Source organism: Ips typographus, linkage group LG10, assembly GCF_016097725.1.
Source record: "Ips typographus isolate SLU linkage group LG10, UJ_Ityp_2.0, whole genome shotgun sequence".
Taxonomy (NCBI): Eukaryota; Metazoa; Arthropoda; class Insecta; order Coleoptera; family Curculionidae; genus Ips; species Ips typographus.
The window spans coordinates 6,235,411-6,254,807 of NC_138431.1; the positions used below are offsets into that span (position 1 = coordinate 6,235,411).

Genomic DNA, 19,397 nt, shown 5'->3' on the forward strand with positions numbered 1-19,397 from the left:
TTAAAATTTTAAAGTAAAATTTGCCCTCCGGAATGAACCCCAAAATTGCAGGGTTTTCCCACCCCCGTTTTGATTCGAAAAGGGTTAAATCACAATGTTAGTTACACACTCCTTTTACTTACGTAACCGTTAATGTCATTACTAAGATCGTTTTCTTCGTCCAACACCTTAAAAAGAAAACAAAACAAAAATAAAACAAAGTGCAAAAGGGGTTAAATTAAAAGGATGGCCCCTCAGACAATAAATTAATAGCAATTCTGACCTCCTTTGGCTTTTGATTGCCGCTCTAAACGCCACGTGACTTTTCGGATCATAAAACATCACGTGGTCTCCGTGTAGTTTTTCAATCGTGGTGTCATGTGATTTTTAGACCTGAACAAAATGAATATTACAGAGGCTTACCGCCAGTTTTTCCTTGGTGTTTTTCTGTTTCTCACTGGAATCACCAATCCCTGGGATATACTACACCAGTGCAGTAATTTTCAGGTTATTAAATAGGAAATGGAATGAGAATTTCAAAAATGTGCTTAAATCAGTCATTTTCTTACTCCAAGTGGCTCCTTGACTGTCCTTTAAAACTGTGTTTCTGGCAGTTCAAATTTTGACATCACTCTTCCCTATGACTGTACCCAATTTTGCAGTGTTTCTCCATGTTATCGGATAGGAAATTTAATGAGGATTCCAAAAATGTGCTTGAAACATTCATTTTCTCAGTCCAAGTGGGTTTTACAGTCGATTTTGTCCCTGACTGTTCTTTCAAACTGTGTTTTCGGCAATTCAAATTTTAACACGGCTTTTCTCCCTGACTGTACTGAATTTTGTACAGTTTTTTTTAGGTTATTGGATAGGAAATTTAATGAGGATTCCAAAAATGTGATTAAAACTGTCATTTTCTCACTCCAAGTAGGTTTTACAGGCGATTTTGTCTCTGACTGTCCTTTCCAACTGCGTTTCTGGCAGTTCAAACTTTAATACTGTTTTTCTCCCTGGCTGTATCAAATTTTGCAGTGTTTTTCTAGGTTATTGGATAGGAAATTTAATGAGGATTCCAAAAATGAGCTTAAAACATTCATTTTCTCACTTCAAGTAGGTTGCACAGGCAATTTTGTCTCTGACTGTCCTTTCAAACTGTGTTTCTGGCAGTTTAATCTTTGACAACGCTTTTCTCCCTGACTGTACTAAATCTTGTAGTGTTTGGGTTATTGCATAGAAAATTTAATGAGGATTCCAAAAATGTGCTTCTTTTACTCCAACTGGATTTTACAGGCAATTTTGTCCCTTACTGTCCTTTAAAACTGTGTTTCTGGCAGTTCAAACTTTCACACTGCTTTTTTACCTGACTGTACCAAATTTTGTAGTGTTTTTCCAGGTTATTGAATAGGAAATTTAATGAGGATTCCAAAAATGTGCTTTAAATATTCATTTTCTAACTCCAAGTAGGTTTCACAGGCGATTTTGTCTCTGACTGTCCTTTCAAACTGCGTTTCTGGCAGTTCAAACTTTAATACTGTTTTTCTCCCTGACTGTACCAACTTTTGCAGTGTTTATCCACGTCACCGGATAGGAAATTTAATGAGGATTCCAAAAATGTGCTTAAAACTGTCATTTTCCCACTCTAAGTGGATTTTACAGGCGATTTTGTCTCTGACTGTCCTTACAAACTGTCTTTCTGGCAGTTCAAACTTTGACACCACTTTCCTCCCTGACTGTACCCAATTTTAAAGTGTTTTTTTTAGGTTAGTAGATAGGAAATTTAATGAGGATTCCAAAAATGTGCTTAAAACTGTCATTTTCTCATTCCAAGTGGGTTTTACAGGCGATTTTGTCCTTGACTGTCCTTTCAAACTGTGTTTCTAGCAGTTCAAACTTTGACACTGTTTTTCTCTCTGACTGTACTCAATTTTAAAGTGTTTTTTATGCCATTAGATAGGAAATTTAATGAGGATTCCAAAAATGTGCTTAAAACTGTCATTTTCTCATTCCAAGTGGGTTTTACAGGCGATTCTGTCTCTGACTATCCTTTCAAACTGTGTTTCTGGCAGTTCAAACTTTGACACCACCTTTCTCTCTGACTGTACCAAATTTTGCAGTGTTTTTCCAGGTTATTGGATAGGAAATTTAATAAGGATTCCAAAAATGTGCTTAAAACATTCATTTTTTCCCTCCAAGTGGGTTTTACAGGCGATTTTATCTCTGACAGTTCTTTCAAACTGTGTTTCTGTCAGGTCAAACTTTGACAGCACTTTTCTCGCTGACGTTACCAAATTTTGCAATGTTTTTCCAGGTTACTGGATAGAAAATTTAATGAGAATTCTAAAAATGTGCTTAAATCAGTCATTTTCTTACTCCAAGTGGGTTTTACAGGCGGTTTTGTCTCTGACTGTCCTTTCCAATTGTGTTTCTACTGAGGAAACACACTGTAAATAACAAAAGTTCAATCTTCTGATTTGGGCCATCCTTTAAGTACTCACAGTCCCACTGTGTTGTTAGTAACATTCACACAACCTACTTACGTTACTATTTAAACTATTCTCAGTGTCTTCCTCTGGAAAATCTGGAAAATCCTGCACAACAAAAAAAAAACATCAAGAACAAAAATAACTGGAAAAAAATGCAGTTTTGTTTATTGCAACTCATATAAATCAAAAATGATAATAATAACAGACAGATAAACTGGGTGACAAAAAAAAACAAACCTTAAAGTCCGTTTTGCATTGTTGAGAGGCCATATCAGGGTCTCTGTATATTTTCACGTGGGACAGCGCCCCCTATAAAGACAATTTTAAAGTAGTTTTAAACACACACACTACATTTGTGCAGTCAAATCTGTACGAAGTGCTTGAATCAATGTTATTTTAACCAGTTAAAAAACTGGAACTTTTTAGTTAGAAAAACTATAGTAATTTGCCAGTAACAGCCCGGTTTGAGTTATCTCAAAAATTCATTTTACCACGGTAATTTATCGCAGTTCTCAGTCATGTTTTATGCAATATGGCCGGTGAAAAATCGCGACTATTAACTCGAAGATATAGGAAAATGGAGTGCCGTTTTGTTCGCTAACTCGCAAATGGAGCTAACCCAACTTTCCCCGAGCATTATTTAAAAACCTCTAAGTTTGTTACGACCATGTATAGTTGCACTGATTGTCGTACTTTTCGTATTTTTAGTTGATTAGTAAAATGTACAGTGCGATCAACGATTCTTTGCATACACGTCACACTGATGAGTGATGACGTAGGAGCAAAAGTCACTGATTTATCTATACTTCAATATAGTCGTATCATTGATCACTGAAACAGACTAGTTTGGCAACGTCACATTTTGTTCATTCTCAATGTATAATCCTTATTTGTTTATACTATGCAAAGCTGGAGAGAAGCAACATTTTGGCAACACCGCACTAATTTTCGTTCACGTGAAATATCCACGCATTCACTCTACAAGTTTGGTCTCAAAGCTGGAATAGCAGTTTTTAACATTTTTCTTGACACCCTCTGCTTTGACGCTTGACAGCTCGATCACGTGACTACCAACGTTAAAACGGCCAATGCCAGGAGATAGACAAGACTGTGAGGTTTTCAAAAATGTGGTTACATGAGGTCGTAGCTTGCACCGTTTAGCCGTTAGAGGGCGTCAAAGTCGAATACAGTATACTTGCAATAAGTCCAAATAAAAACAACAAATTTGGGACCAAAAATGTCAGTTTGGCAACACTGCACTAAGTATTAAGGCTTTTATTTAGGCTTGTTCAAACCATCAATACCAGACCAGAAAGAAAAATGGTACAAAAGCACTAACAAAATTTAACTATAGTAAAATTTGACAATTATGACGTCCTTTCATTTAACCCTGAATAGTTCAGTTATTTGAAAAGTTACGTCAAAAGAGCATTGAGGTTGATAGAAAGTCCAGATTCTGGGCTTTTCAAAAATATTCCCTTTTAAGGTAATTGGTTGGACCGTTTGGACGCTAGAGGGCGTCAAAGTCAAAAGTTTTTTCTGATTGAACTGTAATTTCAACAATTATGACGTTTTTTGTTTTCACCTTGAATAGTTCAGTTATTTGAAAAGTTACGTCAAACGAGCATTGAGGTTGATAGATAGTCCAGATTCTGGGCTTTTCAAAAATATTCCCTTTTAAGGTTATTGGTTGGACCTTTTAGACGCTAGAGGGCGTCAAAATCACAAGTTTTTTTTGATTGCACGATTATGGTTTTTCAAGTTAATTTTGAAGCAATTTGTCTATTTACGAATTTACGGAGAAAAAATGGACAACATTTTCTGTTTAACTTAACGAAACTTGTAACTTTTACAGTTTTGAAGATAATAGGAGAATTAAACCTGATTATCAGAGTGATTAAGGTTAGGAGTTTTGAAATTTTCAATTAAATAAAAATTAATTTAAATTAAAGCTCATTTTCGCTTGCCACTAAATCTCGTTTTAACAGTAAATCCCATTTAAACTATAACTATAGTTTGAAGCCAATTGCAACCTAATAAACATAAACTTATACAGCAGTCAATTTCCTTTACCTTGCTACATCAACTTATTAAAATGATGAAAGCAACAGGAGGAAATCGATTGGGGAGTAATATATGGACTGTATGCAGTAGACAGTTACCACAACATTTACACAAGATAAATGTGTTTTGGTAACATCTCAAAATACGCCTTATCGAAAACAAACACGCCCGTTTTGGCCTCAACAAGTGGCATTAATTCCGGCCATGTTTACAGAGATAACGGTTTGCTTGCCACAGTTTAATTTCCCGAAAAATGCCCAGGAAAGTTTGTGGAATTAATTCTAAACCGTAACAATGCTACAATTCCTCACACAGTATTCATTACCATGTAAATCCCGAAAGTTGTGATAGTCTCAATGCGTTTCAAAGTTGTTTTAAAGTACAGTATAAGATCTGTTGGTTTTAGGAGTTTCTGCGTTATTTATCAAGGCTTTTCAAAGTGTATATACAAAATTGTTGTTACAATTTTGTCTGTAATAAAGCAAAATTGAGCCCTTTTAGAGACTCATTGATATTCCAATCAAATTCCGTTATTAATGACTTTGGTTAAGGATATAATTGATGTGATATATACGAGTATGTCCCATTTATCACAACCTCATTATTTCGAAACGATAATAATTCAAGTTTCGCATTTGTGTTCGTCAATTAAGACCTCTAAAAATTCAATATTTGAGCAATATGAAAAACGACCTTAAAACACGCCAACTTATTGGGTTTAGGCCAAAAAGGAAGGAAGTTTCATTTGTTGCGAAACTTTCAATCAATCCCACATTAATCTAAATGGAAATCTGATTGGCGATGCTCTGTCGTTTGCCTGGAAAATGTCACTTTTCTTTAGCATGCCACCGATTTTGGGTTATAAAACGATCAGGCTTGTTTAAACGGTTTTTCATGCATAATGCATGAGTCCTGCTGCTATTTTTACCTTACGTGTAAGGTCAGCGTAAGTTTGCCTAGCAATATCGGCTAAATCCCCCTCCTCCTTGTGAAAATGCATTGTCAATTTTCTTTTCAATAATGCCCGGGATGGAGAGAAAATGTTAAAGAATATTCATGCCAGACGAGTTTGTTTGACGTGCTTTGCAGTCGGGAAATGCGAGAGAGATTTCTAATAAAACGTTGTTCGGGGCAATCTTACTTGAAACTTATTGTTACTACACAAAATTGGATTTGATTTAGAAAACACATGTTGTGAGGCACATTATTGCAACAAAAAATGGGGTTAAGTGCACGTAAATCACAGCATGCTTGGCCAAAAAAGTTTGAGTTCCGAGTCACGTGACTGTTGTTGACAGGTGTCTATCTAATTTTACAGTGTTGCCAACGTGACTGTTGTTGACAAAATTTAAATCCACTTTACAGTGTTGCCAGCTGCAAATTTAAGTTGTGACAATTACCTGAGGTGTTTTTAGTATTTTAGCTTTTCCAACTGTTTAAATGTAATTTACAAACTTCTCAAGGTTAAATATGACATTTTCCGGGTCACGTGACTGTTGTTGACAAGTTTCAACTTAACTGTACAGTGTTGTCAGACTTTGAGTTTAAATTGTCACGATCACGTGACATGCATTTACAATGTCAGCTTTTACAACTGTTTAAATGTAATTTACAAACTTTTCAAAGTTAAAGCTGACATTTTTTGAGTCACGTGACTGTTGTTGACCACTTTTAAATTAACTTTACAGTGTTGCCAGCTGAAAATTTAAACTGTGAGATGTTTTTACAAATTCAGCTTTTCCAACTGTTTTAATGTAATTTACAAACTTTTCAAGGTTACAGATGACATTTTCCGGGTCACGTGACTGTTGTTGACAGGTGTCTATCTAATTTTACAGTGTTGCCAACGTGACTGTTGTTGACAAAATTTAAATCCACTTTACAGTGTTGCCAGCTGCAAATTTAAGTTGTGACAATTACCTGAGGTGTTTTTAGTATTTTAGCTTTTCCAACTGTTTAAATGTAATTTACAAACTTCTCAAGGTTAAATATGACATTTTCCGGGTCACGTGACTGTTGTTGACAAGTTTCAACTTAACTGTACAGTGTTGTCAGACTTTGAGTTTAAATTGTCACGATCACGTGACATGCATTTACAATGTCAGCTTTTACAACTGTTTAAATGTAATTTACAAACTTTTCAAAGTTAAAGCTGACATTTTTTGAGTCACGTGACTGTTGTTGACCACTTTTAAATTAACTTTACAGTGTTGCCAGCTGAAAATTTAAACTGTGAGATGTTTTTACAAATTCAGCTTTTCCAACTGTTTTAATGTAATTTACAAACTTTTCAAGGTTACAGATGACATTTTCCGGGTCACGTGACTGTTGTTGACAGGTGTCTATCTAATTTTACAGTGTTGCCAACGTGACTGTTGTTGACAAAATTTAAATCCACTTTACAGTGTTGCCAGCTGCAAATTTAAGTTGTGACAATTACCTGAGGTGTTTTTAGTATTTTAGCTTTTCCAACTGTTTAAATGTAATTTACAAACTTCTCAAGGTTAAATATGACATTTTCCGGGTCACGTGACTGTTGTTGACAAGTTTCAACTTAACTGTACAGTGTTGTCAGACTTTGAGTTTAAATTGTCACGATCACGTGACATGCATTTACAATGTCAGCTTTTACAACTGTTTAAATGTAATTTACAAACTTTTCAAAGTTAAAGCTGACATTTTTTGAGTCACGTGACTGTTGTTGACCACTTTTAAATTAACTTTACAGTGTTGCCAGCTGAAAATTTCAACTGTGAGATGTTTTTACTTACAAATTCAGCTTTTCCAACTGTTTTAATGTAATTTACAAACTTTTCAAGGTTAAAGATGACATTTTCCGGGTCACGTGACTGTTGTTGACAGGTGTCTATCTAATTTTACAGTGTTGCCAACGTGACTGTTGTTGACAAATTTTAAATTCACTTTACAGTGTTGCCAGCTGCAAATTTAAGTTGTGACAATTACCTGAGGAATTTTTAGTATTTCAGCTTTTCCAACTGTTTAAATGTAATTTACAAACTTCTCAAGGTTAAATATGACATTTTCCGGGTCACGTGACTGTTGTTGACCACTTTTAAATTAACTTTACAGTGTTGCCAGCTGAAAATTTCAACTGTGAGATGTTTTTACTTACAAATTCAGCTTTTCCAACTGTTTTAATGTAATTTACAAACTTTTCAAGGTTACAGATGACATTTTCCGGGTCACGTGACTGTTGTTGACAGGTGTCTATCTAATTTTACAGTGTTGCCAACGTGACTGTTGTTGACAAAATTTAAATCCACTTTACAGTGTTGCCAGCTGCAAATTTAAGTTGTGACAATTACCTGAGGTGTTTTTAGTATTTTAGCTTTTCCAACTGTTTAAATGTAATTTACAAACTTCTCAAGGTTAAATATGACATTTTCCGGGTCACGTGACTGTTGTTGACAAGTTTCAACTTAACTGTACAGTGTTGTCAGACTTTGAGTTTAAATTGTCACGATCACGTGACATGCATTTACAATGTCAGCTTTTACAACTGTTTAAATGTAATTTACAAACTTTTCAAAGTTAAAGCTGACATTTTTTGAGTCACGTGACTGTTGTTGACCACTTTTAAATTAACTTTACAGTGTTGCCAGCTGAAAATTTCAACTGTGAGATGTTTTTACTTACAAATTCAGCTTTTCCAACTGTTTTAATGTAATTTACAAACTTTTCAAGGTTAAAGATGACATTTTCCGGGTCACGTGACTGTTGTTGACAGGTGTCTATCTAATTTTACAGTGTTGCCAACGTGACTGTTGTTGACAAATTTTAAATTCACTTTACAGTGTTGCCAGCTGCAAATTTAAGTTGTGACAATTACCTGAGGAATTTTTAGTATTTCAGCTTTTCCAACTGTTTAAATGTAATTTACAAACTTCTCAAGGTTAAATATGACATTTTCCGGGTCACGTGACTGTTGTTGACCACTTTTAAATTAACTTTACAGTGTTGCCAGCTGAAAATTTCAACTGTGAGATGTTTTTACTTACAAATTCAGCTTTTCCAACTGTTTTAATGTAATTTACAAACTTTTCAAGGTTACAGATGACATTTTCCGGGTCACGTGACTGTTGTTGACAGGTGTCTATCTAATTTTACAGTGTTGCCAACGTGACTGTTGTTGACAAAATTTAAATTCACTTTACAGTGTTGCCAGCTGCAAATTTAAGTTGTGACAATTACCTGAGGTATTTTTAGTATTTCAGCTTTTCCAACTGTTTAAATGTAATTTACAAACTTCTCAAGGTTAAATATGACATTTTCCGGGTCACGTGACTGTTGTTGACCATTTTTAAATTCACTTTACAGTGTTGCCAGCTGAAAATTTAAACTGTGAGATGTTTTTACAAATTCAGCTTTTCCAACTGTTTTAATGTATTTTACAAACTTTTCAAGGTTACAGATGACATTTTCCGGGTCACGTGACTGTTGTTGACAGGTGTCTATCTAATTTTACAGTGTTGCCAACGTGACTGTTGTTGACAAATTTTAAATTCACTTTACAGTGTTGCCAGCTGCAAATTTAAGTTGTGACAATTACCTGAGGTGTTTTTAGTATTTCAGCTTTTCCAACTGTTTAAATGTAATTTACAAACTTCTCAAGGTTAAATATGACATTTTCCGGGTCACGTGACTGTTGTTGACAAGTTTAAACTTAACTTTACAGTGTTGCCAGCTACAAATTTTAGTTGTCACGATTACGTAACGTGCTTTTAGTATTTTAGCTTTTACAACTGTTTAAATGTAATTTACAAACCTCTCAAGATTAAAGATGACATTTTCTGGGTCACGTGACTGTTGTTGACAAATTTCAACTTAACTTTACAGTGTTGCCAACTTCTGGTTTAAATTGTCACGGTCACGTGACATGCATTTACAATGTCAGCTTTTACAACTCTTTTAATGTAATTTACAAACTTTTTAAGGTTGAAGATGACATTTTCCGAGTCACGTGACTGTTGTTGACCAGTTTCCAGCTTGCTACTCTTTTTCATCTTGTTTTGCTGTAAACTGTCCCTTATCTTTTCTTAGCTTTATTAAAAATCGGCTGGTTTTGAAGCTTTTCAATGAAATTCCAATTCTAGTCACGATTTCAGACTAATATCGAATCGTTTGTCTGATTTGGGGGGGTAAATCTCGCATGTCAGCGTTATAATCAAAAACACCCCGCAATTCGGTACCATTTCTTCACCTCCCTCGTATTATTATGATTTGGAGAACAATCGCCACACTTTCCATTGTTTAAAGTCATAATCGATAATAATTCCGGTTTAGAGCGGTGAAACTGAAATTATCTAGAAATAGATAGGAAACCTGAAACAATGCATTATTTAAGCGTATCATTATATTGATCGGTGACAGTGGATAATGTCCCGAAAGACGGACAAGTTTTCTTCAAGATTAGTTAGGGGTAATGACAGTTCTAAGAGGAAACCGTCCGACCGTCACTAAACAGAATTACCTCGGGAGAATCCGTCTTGAATTTGAATTTGAACTCGTCTCGGGGCTGCTTAATCAACCAAACTGCTTAACTGCATTTCCCTAATTTGCAAGGGTGTCTCATCCAGTCAAAACTCAATTTATGATCGGTAAAAGGTGTCTGCACCTAATACGAACCATTTCATTAAACCCGAACCACCGTAAACTGATATCCAATTAGTGGCATAAGGCATTATTTGGGTCTGGCATGTGCAGGATTTCATATCTTAATTGGTGCTGTTTGGTCAGCTGACTATGGCTTACGTTGCTGGAAATAAATTGGTAAACTGAACTCGGACAGTAATTAAACAATAATTGTTAGTTTGCCTCTAACAAGGTTCTCGTTTTCTGCGCATCATAGTTGCTGTTAATATTCTAGCTTATATTCAATCTACATTAATTAATTTACACACCTGTTTGGAAGCTTTAAGGACGTTCTACAACTTTTTTGAAAGGTTTTTATAACATTCTAGAACCTTTTCACAGCTTCTATAACATTCTAGAGCCTTCAAGATTATTTTGTTACTTTTTAAAACATTCTAGAACGTTTTCAAAGCATTTTTTGGGACACACCTTGCTTTGACCCTAAATTACTCCCTTATTTGACAAGTTACGTCAAAATTTCATAGAAAGAAAAAGATAGAGCAGATTTCAAGCTTTCTAAAAATGTCCCCCCATGAGCTGATTGATAATACCGTTTCGACGCTAGAAGGCGTCAAAATTATTTCACCCTAAAATCACATATTTTGGGACACACCTCGCTTTGACCCTAAATTACTCCCTTATTTGACAAGTTACGTCAAAATGTCATAGAAAAAAAAAAGATAGAGCAGATATCAAGCTTTCTAAAAATGTCCCCCCATGAGCTGATTGATAACACCGTTTGGACGCTAGAAGGCGTCAAAATTATTTCACCTTAAAATCACATATTTTGGGACACACCTCGCTTTGACCCTAAATTACTCCCTTATTTGACAAGTTACGTCAAAATATCATAGAAAGAAAAAGATAGAGCAGATTTAAAGCTTTCTAAAAATGTCCCCCCATGAGCTGATTGATGACACCGTTTGGACGCTAGAAGGCGTCAAAATTATTTCACCCTAAAATCACATATTTTGGGACACACCTCGCTTTGACCCTAAATTACTCCCTTATTTGACAAGTTACGTCAAAATATCATAGAAAGAAAAAGATAGAGCAGATTTCAAGCTTTCTAAAAATGTCCCCCCATGAGCTGATTGATGACACCGTTTGGACGCTAGAAGGCGTCAAAATTATTTCACCCTAAAATCACATATTTTGGGACACACCTCGCTTTGACCCTAAATTACTCCCTTATTTGACAAGTTACGTCAAAATGTCATAGAAAGAAAAAGATAGAGCAGATTTCAAGCTTTCTAAAAATGTCCCCCCATGAGCTGATTGATGACACCGTTTGGACGCTAGAAGGCGTCAAAATTATTTCACCCTAAAATCACATATTTTGGGACACACCTCGCTTTGACCCTAAATTACTCCCTTATTTGACATGTTACGTCAAAATGTCATAGAAAGGAAAAGATAGAGCAGATTTCAAGCTTTCTAAAAATGTCCCCCCATGAGCTGATTGATAAGACCGTTTGGACGCTAGAAGGCGTCAAAATTAGTTCACCCTAAAATCACATATTTTGGGACACACCTCGCTTTGACCCTAAATTACTCCCTTATTTGACAAGTTACGTCAAAATGTCATAGAAAGAAAAAGATAGAGCAGATTTCAAGCTTTCTAAAAATGTCCCCCATGAGCTGATTGATAAGACCGTTTGGACGCTAGAAGGCGTCAAAATTAGTTCACCCTAAAATCACATATTTTGGGACACACCTCGCTTTAACCCTAAATTACTCCCTTATTTGACAAGTTACGTCAAAATGCTATAGAAAACAAAAGATAGAACAGATTTCAAGCTTTCTAAAAATGTCCCCCCATGAGCTGATTGATGACACCGTTTGGACGCTAGAAGGCGTCAAAATTATTTCACCCTAAAATCACATATTTTGGGACACACCTCGCTTTGACCCTAAATTACTCCCTTATTTGACAAGTTACGTCAAAATGTCATAGAAAGAAAAAGATAGAGCAGATTTCAAGCTTTCTAAAAATGTCCCCTCATGAGCTGATTGATGACACCGTTTGGACGCTAGAAGGCGTCAAAATTATTTCACCCTAAAATCACATATTTTGGGACACACCTCGCTTTGACCCTAAATTACTCCCTTATTTGACAAGTTACGTCAAAATATCATAGAAAGAAAAAGATAGAGCAGATTTCAAGCTTTCTAAAAATGTCCCCCCATGAGCTGATTGATGACACCGTTTGGACGCTAGAAGGCGTCAAAATTATTTCACCCTAAAATCACATATTTTGGGACACACCTCGCTTGGACCCTAAATTACTCCCTTATTTGACAAGTTACGTCAAAATGTCATAGAAAGAAAAGATAGAGCAGATTTCAAGCTTTCTAAAAATGTCCCCCCATGAGCTGATTGATGACACCGTTTGGACGCTAGAAGGCGTCAAAATTATTTCACCCTAAAATCACATATTTTGGGACACACCTCGCTTTGACCCTAAATTACTCCCTTATTTGACATGTTACGTCAAAATGTCATAGAAAACAAAAGATAGAACAGATTTCAAGCTTTCTAAAAATGTCCCCCCATGAGCTGATTGATAAGACCGTTTGGACGCTAGAAGGCGTCAAAATTAGTTCACCCTAAAATCACATATTTTGGGACACACCTCGCTTTGACCCTAAATTACTCCCTTATTTGACAAGTTACGTCAAAATGTCATAGAAAGAAAAAGATAGAGCAGATTTCAAGCTTTCTAAAAATATCCCCCCATGAGCTGATTGATATGACCGTTTGGACGCTAGAAGGCGTCAAAATTAGTTCACCCTAAAATCACATATTTTGGGACACACCTCGCTTTGACCCTAAATTACTCCCTTATTTGACAAGTTACGTCAAAATGTCATAGAAAGAAAAAGATAGAGCAGATTTCAAGCTTTCTAAAAATATCCCCCCATGAGCTGATTGATAAGACCGTTTGGACGCTAGAAGGCGTCAAAATTAGTTCACCCTAAAATCACATATTTTGGGACACACCTCGCTTTGACCCTAAATTACTCCCTTATTTGACAAGTATTTAATGGCGTTCCAGCCCGCCATTCAAAATATTGACATGCACCTCATTTTAAAGCAAATTTCACGTAGTTTCAAGAAATGTCAGACAAAATGGCGTTCCAGGCCGCCATTTTGAATTTTCTGTCAAAATATTGACTTGCACCTAATTTTAAAGGAAATTTCACGTAGTTTCCAGAAATAACAGACAAAATGGCGTCCTAGGTCGCCATTTTGAATTTTCTGTCAAAATATTGACAACAGAGAAATTATTTTGGAAGATATTCTGGGTGGCTACTTTTCATTGAAAAACCCTGTATACTTGCTACAGTTAGTAAACGCCCCGCATCTTTTGTTAACTTTTAAGGCAATTTCGTTTCTTGTCCATTAAAGAGTTAATTACAGTTCACATATTTTAAAAAGAGGGACGTTATCAGTCTCCCTTGCCCCGTTTTTGTATATAAACACCGCTTTTACGGGCATTTTATGGAAATGGACGTTCAACGGTGACAAACGGCCGTAAACAAATTTCAACTAGAACTCGTTACACAATTCCGAGTAATTTCCCAATTGCTGAGCATTGTTTTGGAAGTTGCTGTAATTAAATTCGTGTATCAAACGACATCTCACCAACCCTTAAAATGTACAAATTTTAAGGGATCAGTCCCTTAAAATTCACTTAAATTTTGTCAGCTTTACTACAAATGCAGAAAAGAAATGTGTGTCATACTCTCACAAGTTATGAATGTCAGATAATGTTTATTTAAAGTTTTGAGGCAATTAAAATATAATATTTAAGGTTCAAGTCTTGATTTGTGGTAGTTGTCTGAACATTCTGGATATTTACAGTCAACTTTTAAGGAAGAAACTTTAACCGACAATCAGATTTCGATTTAGATTGATTAAAACTTTCCGAGGGATTTAACCGATAATTTCTGTTTAATAAATCAGCTCTAGTGTCACTAAAGTAAAAACTAATGCAACCTAACAAATACAGTGTGTCAGGCTATCACCGGCAAATTCAGGCATGCATAGTAATGGACAATTAATTTTGCAGAAAGGTAATGGAAGTGCCACATCCATGCAATGTAGGACTGAACTTTTAGCTTTCCCTGGACGATTTGTTTAAATGTAAATTCCCTGCTTTAATGAACAGCTGGTCGAATTTTTTTCCTAGCAACAACACGTGCCGTGTGAAATTATTAAAACACAATTTGCCCCAACAAGAGAGTTTCTCCAAGGAAAATAGGTCATTACCGCTACGGATTTGGGATTATAAGGTTGTTAACACACTACAGTTGAATCTGCATTAGTTTCTCGTTCACTTTAGTGCCTCGACGGATGCGATTCGGTAGTTAAACAGTTAACTGCACGTGTGCTGCATTTACTCTTGTTGTTTACTGGTAGAAACTTGAACGGTTTAACCTGCAAGAGCTTAACCGGTATCAATTAGTTTTGCAGTTAAAATTAGAACAGAAAAACTGAAATTCAATTCTCAACTAATTTAGAAAGAACTCACGTGTCGTAAATAGTCGCCAGATCCTCCAGAGTTAATTTACGTAAGAGGGTGGAAAGCCACAAATTACATTGATTTAGTAAGAGACAACTTTCGGCTCGACGCAAATTGCGAAACAGCCATTTTTACTAGCTGTGTAAGAATGTAGGGAACAGAGTTAATCATTTCGGTGAAAGTCGTAAACGTACAACTAGTTGTTACACTGTTTCAACTAGGAAGTTTCAATTTACATAATAGAAGTTTTATAGGTTGTGATTTATTAGCATCCATTTGACTGCGCCATTTTAAGCTTCTGTCAGTTACACCTTAAACTTACCAGAGGCTTCTAAATACCAATATCCAATTTCCCAATCAAAAAAAAAAAAACAAAAACGGTGTTCTAATTATTCTAGAAGTTCTTTTAAAATTGCCTTTCTTGTCTCTCAGCTCTTGTGACTTTAAGTTTTAAATTTGACTTTAAAACCCTCTGTTTTCCATTAAAAGTGTGGAAACTATCTTGACATTGGACTATCAGGTCAGTCAGTCTTAAAATTTACCTAAAAACATACTGATTTACTTCCAAGCTTTGAAAACAATCTAGAAAGTCCATAAACTTGACTAAAAACCCAATTTCAATGTTATCCACACGATTCTAAACCCTACAAGACTAAAAATTCACTTAGAAACTTTTAAAACTGTCTTGACAGTTCGTAAATTAGACTATTAAGTCAATTTCACTGTTATTTACAGGTTTTCAAAGCATAAAAGACTAATAATCGACTTGGAACTCACTAATTTACTTGGAAACTTTGAAACTGTCTTGAAAGTCTATAAATTTGAATATTAAGAGAATTAAGCCAGCTTCAATGCAATTTACACTGGTCCTAAACCCTAAAAAACTAAAAATTGACTTGAAACCTCACTGATTTCATTCGAAACAAGTCCATAAACTTGACTAAAAAGCCAATTTCAATGTTATCCACACGATTCTAAATCCTACAAGACTAAAAATACACTTAGAACCTTGAAAACTGTCCATAAATTTGAAAATTAAGCCAATTTCAATGTTATTTACACGTTCTAAACCCTACAAGACTAGAAATTGACTTAAACACTCACTTATTTACTTCAAAACCTTAAAAGTATCTAGAATGTACCTAAACTTGACTAAAAAGCCAATTTCAATGTCATCCACGCACGTCTAAATCTTGCAAGACTAAAAATTCATTTAGAAAACTTCAAAACCGTCTTGAAATTTCATAAATTTGACTATGAAGTCAATTTCAATGCTATTCACACATTTATAAACCCTAAAATACTAAAAATTGACTTGGAAACTCTGAAAATTGCCTTGAAAGTCCATAAATTTAACTATTAAACCATTTCAGTGCTGTTTACCCTACTAGCCTTAAAAACTGAATTAAAAACGTCTACTTTTCTTTCAAAAGTGTAAAAAACCCAAAAATTTGATTATCAAGTCAATTTTCTAAAATCATAGAAATGTGACAATAATATATTAAGAATAATAAGTCAATTTTAAAGTACCCTGGTGTTTCAAACTAGTCTAAAAATCGACTTCTAGAGTCACAATTTCACTATAAAACATTCAAAGTTTTCTTAAAATAATGTGACTATAATGAAGCAATCTTCTGATATAATTTCAAACACTTTAGGACTTAAATTGACTTGAAAACTGACAGTTTTGACTGAAGAAATCTGACTATTTCAGACAATTATAAACAAAATAACTGATAATTACATGGATGATGTTCTAAAAGAAATGTTTGAACATTTTTGATAGTTCCGACAGTTGTTACGTGAGTCAAAACTATCAAAAACGTCCAAAAATGACACACTATTTTGATATTTTAGTATTTTGAAGTTTAGGTGGCAGATCAGTTTGGACAGTTTTGACAGCTGTTACGTGACTGAAAACACTGTCGTAAACTGTCACCAAACGTTACATCTGTCAAACTTAGACCTATAGAGCTCCAAATACAACGTGAACTGTAACTCATCAAAATGTTACACCACATTATGTTAATTGTATAATTTTAATATCTCTATGAGACTTCAAAGTTGATTTTGACAGCTGTCACGTAACTGAAAGCAACGTCCTAAGCTGTCATTGAAAGTCAAATTTGCTTTCACGGAGTCGTAAATTGTACTATGATTTATTTCGAATGGTACACTATTTTAGTATTTTAAGGCTTTAAGTGCAGGTCAATTTGGACAGTTGTGACAGCAGTCACGTGACTGATAATACCCTCGTAACCTGCCAACAAACGTTGCTTCTGTCAACTTATATTCATAGAGCTGTAAATACAAATTGAACTGCAATTTATCAATATGTTACACCGTACTATGATAATTGTAGAATTTTATAAATTATGAGACTTCAAAGTTGATTTTGATAGTTTTGACAGCTGTCACGTGACTGAAAGCAACGTCCGAAGCTGTCACCGAATGTCAAATTTGCATGTGAAATTTGCCTCCATAGAGTTGTAAACTGTACTGTGATTTATCTCAAATGGGTACACTATTTGGTATTTTAGTATTTCAGAGATTTCTAGAAGTAAGTTTGACAGTAACAATTGGTATTTGTGACGTTCATAGCAATTTTGTTTGAGTGTCGGTATATCTCTTGGATGTTAAATGGAAACTGGTGTGTCGGACATGTACTATTGATGCGGAAAGAAACTTTCTGAGTGGTCTAGTGAGAACTTTCGGCCCTCAAACTTTCTATCGAAACAAACCCGCCCTGTCTGTATCACAATAAATCCCTTTGAAAGCCGCAACCCAATAATCACTTCGTCCTGGGGCATTTTGAGGCACCGCAAGCGTGTTAAAATAGCAGGTTGATATTATTTACGTAACATAGTACATAAATTCAGAAGCTTTGTGTCGCGATTAATTCAGACGCTGACTTGCTAATATTCGGGATAGAACTGTCCAATTCCTGAAAGGGATTTTAGTTGGGACCAATCAGGATTCCTGTCAGTGAAACCAAACTTTAAAAACACAAAAGTCATACTCTGTAATTAAGAAAATTTCAATACTCTAGTCAATGAGATTCAAGGATTTTCCACAGACCAGCTTCATTGTAATATTATGTTTTTTTTTTTAAGTACACAGGGTTGTCAATTAAGTTCAGGTGTCTAATTGCACTCCCATTTACTTAATATAGCATCAAACAGTGACGTAAGGGCAATTAACGTAATGTAACCACCCCTCTTCACCCCCGCACAATTTATGATCATTATGATTGATCCATTTTCATAATTTGCTCATTTTTTAGTTTTAACCAATTTTCGTGATTTTGATAAATTTTCTACATTTTGCAAATTTTTTGGTTTTAAACCTAATTTCGGTGATTTTGATCAATTTCATGATTTGCCCATTTTTTAGTTTTGGAACCATTTTCATTTTTTGATCATTTATCATATTTGCTCATTTTTTAGTTTTTAACCCCAATTTTCATGTTGTAATCAATTTTCATGATTTGCTCATTTTATAGTTTTTGAACCAATTTTCATGATTTTGATCCATTTTCATAATTTTGCTCATTTTTTAGTTTTTAACCTAATTTTCCATGTTTGATCAATTTTCATGATTTTGCTCATTTTTTAGTTTTTGAACACACAGGGTTGTTCAATCAAGTTCAGGTGTCTAATTGCACTCCCATTTACCTTAATATAGCATCAAACAGTGACGTAAGTGCAATTAACGTAATGTAACCACCCCTCTTCACCCCCGCACAATTTAGTTAGAACTTTAGGAATGTGCTTCCAACTGTCGATAGAAAAAACCCTGAAAACTTTCAATCCACTCGGGCGTTGTTTTCAATTTCACAAACCAAACAATCCCAGTTTTTCCACTGCACGTAATTGTTGTTGTTTTGCGCAAATTTGATATTAAAATTGCCCGCACTACTGTTTGCTGAAAAACTTTTTAATTAATAAATTCCTTTTCTTTATACAATAAATTCCCGCCCAATGTGATGCATATTGTCAGCCTGTGCAGCTTGTTTGCTATTTAGATTCGCCCCCTCTTCTTGGAATTTATCGTTGTTCTATGTCGAGAGTTTACCGGAAATATGGCGTCTTTGCTCTAAGATTAAAACCACAATTTCAGTATTCGAGTGCGTTTGTTCTGAAACGGGGAAAATCAAGAAGATGTCTCTAACCAGATTTAAGTTTCCATAAAATTATCCAAGAAATTTTTAAGGTTGAACTTTGTAAATGTTCGAGTGTACTTTAGGAGATTATTAACGCTACAAAAGGTTATCTGCAAAGTATCTTTTTCAGGGAGTTAATAAATAATATGCAATATATCGAATGCAACTTTCCTAACTGCATAAATCTGGGATAATGGCTTTCCTTCCCCCTCTTGTTGTACTAAATGGACTCGGATTAGGACTATGAAATTGTTAATGAACCGTGCGGTAATTTGATATATTATCCCGAAACTCCGGAAGATCGGCGGGGGAGAGTTAATAAGAAATGAAACTCTCTTATTCGATTTAACATTATTGGGTTAAATGGGTTTTTTCCAGTTTTCACAAATTAAAATAAACTAATAAAAACTGAAATTCATATATAAATCAAAAAATGTAACAATAAGTTCTTAGAAGAATATACAGGGTGGAGAAATTAGTGGTTCATTTGCCTTACAAATGAGAATTTCATCTTGCATACCTGATGCAGAG

At 34.9% G+C, this 19,397-nt stretch overlaps 1 protein-coding gene across 8 annotated transcripts in view; it reads right to left on the reverse strand.

Moving 5' to 3' along the window:
* Positions 1–19,397, reverse strand: part of LOC145734645 (uncharacterized) — a 130,911-nt gene that overhangs the window by 51,364 nt on the left and 60,150 nt on the right. For 4 of the 8 annotated variants that reach the window (XM_081988138.1, XM_081988139.1, XM_081988135.1 and 1 more), the window contains exons 5-7: positions 2,697–2,768; positions 2,514–2,564; positions 123–167 (exon numbers count right to left, since the gene is read on the reverse strand). In XM_081988138.1, coding sequence (XP_081844264.1) covers positions 123–167; positions 2,514–2,564; positions 2,697–2,768 — 168 coding nt within the window. The remainder of the gene's footprint in view (positions 1–122; positions 168–2,513; positions 2,565–2,696; positions 2,769–19,397) is intronic. The other 4 variants (XM_081988141.1, XM_081988137.1, XM_081988142.1 and 1 more) reach the window with 2 other exon arrangements.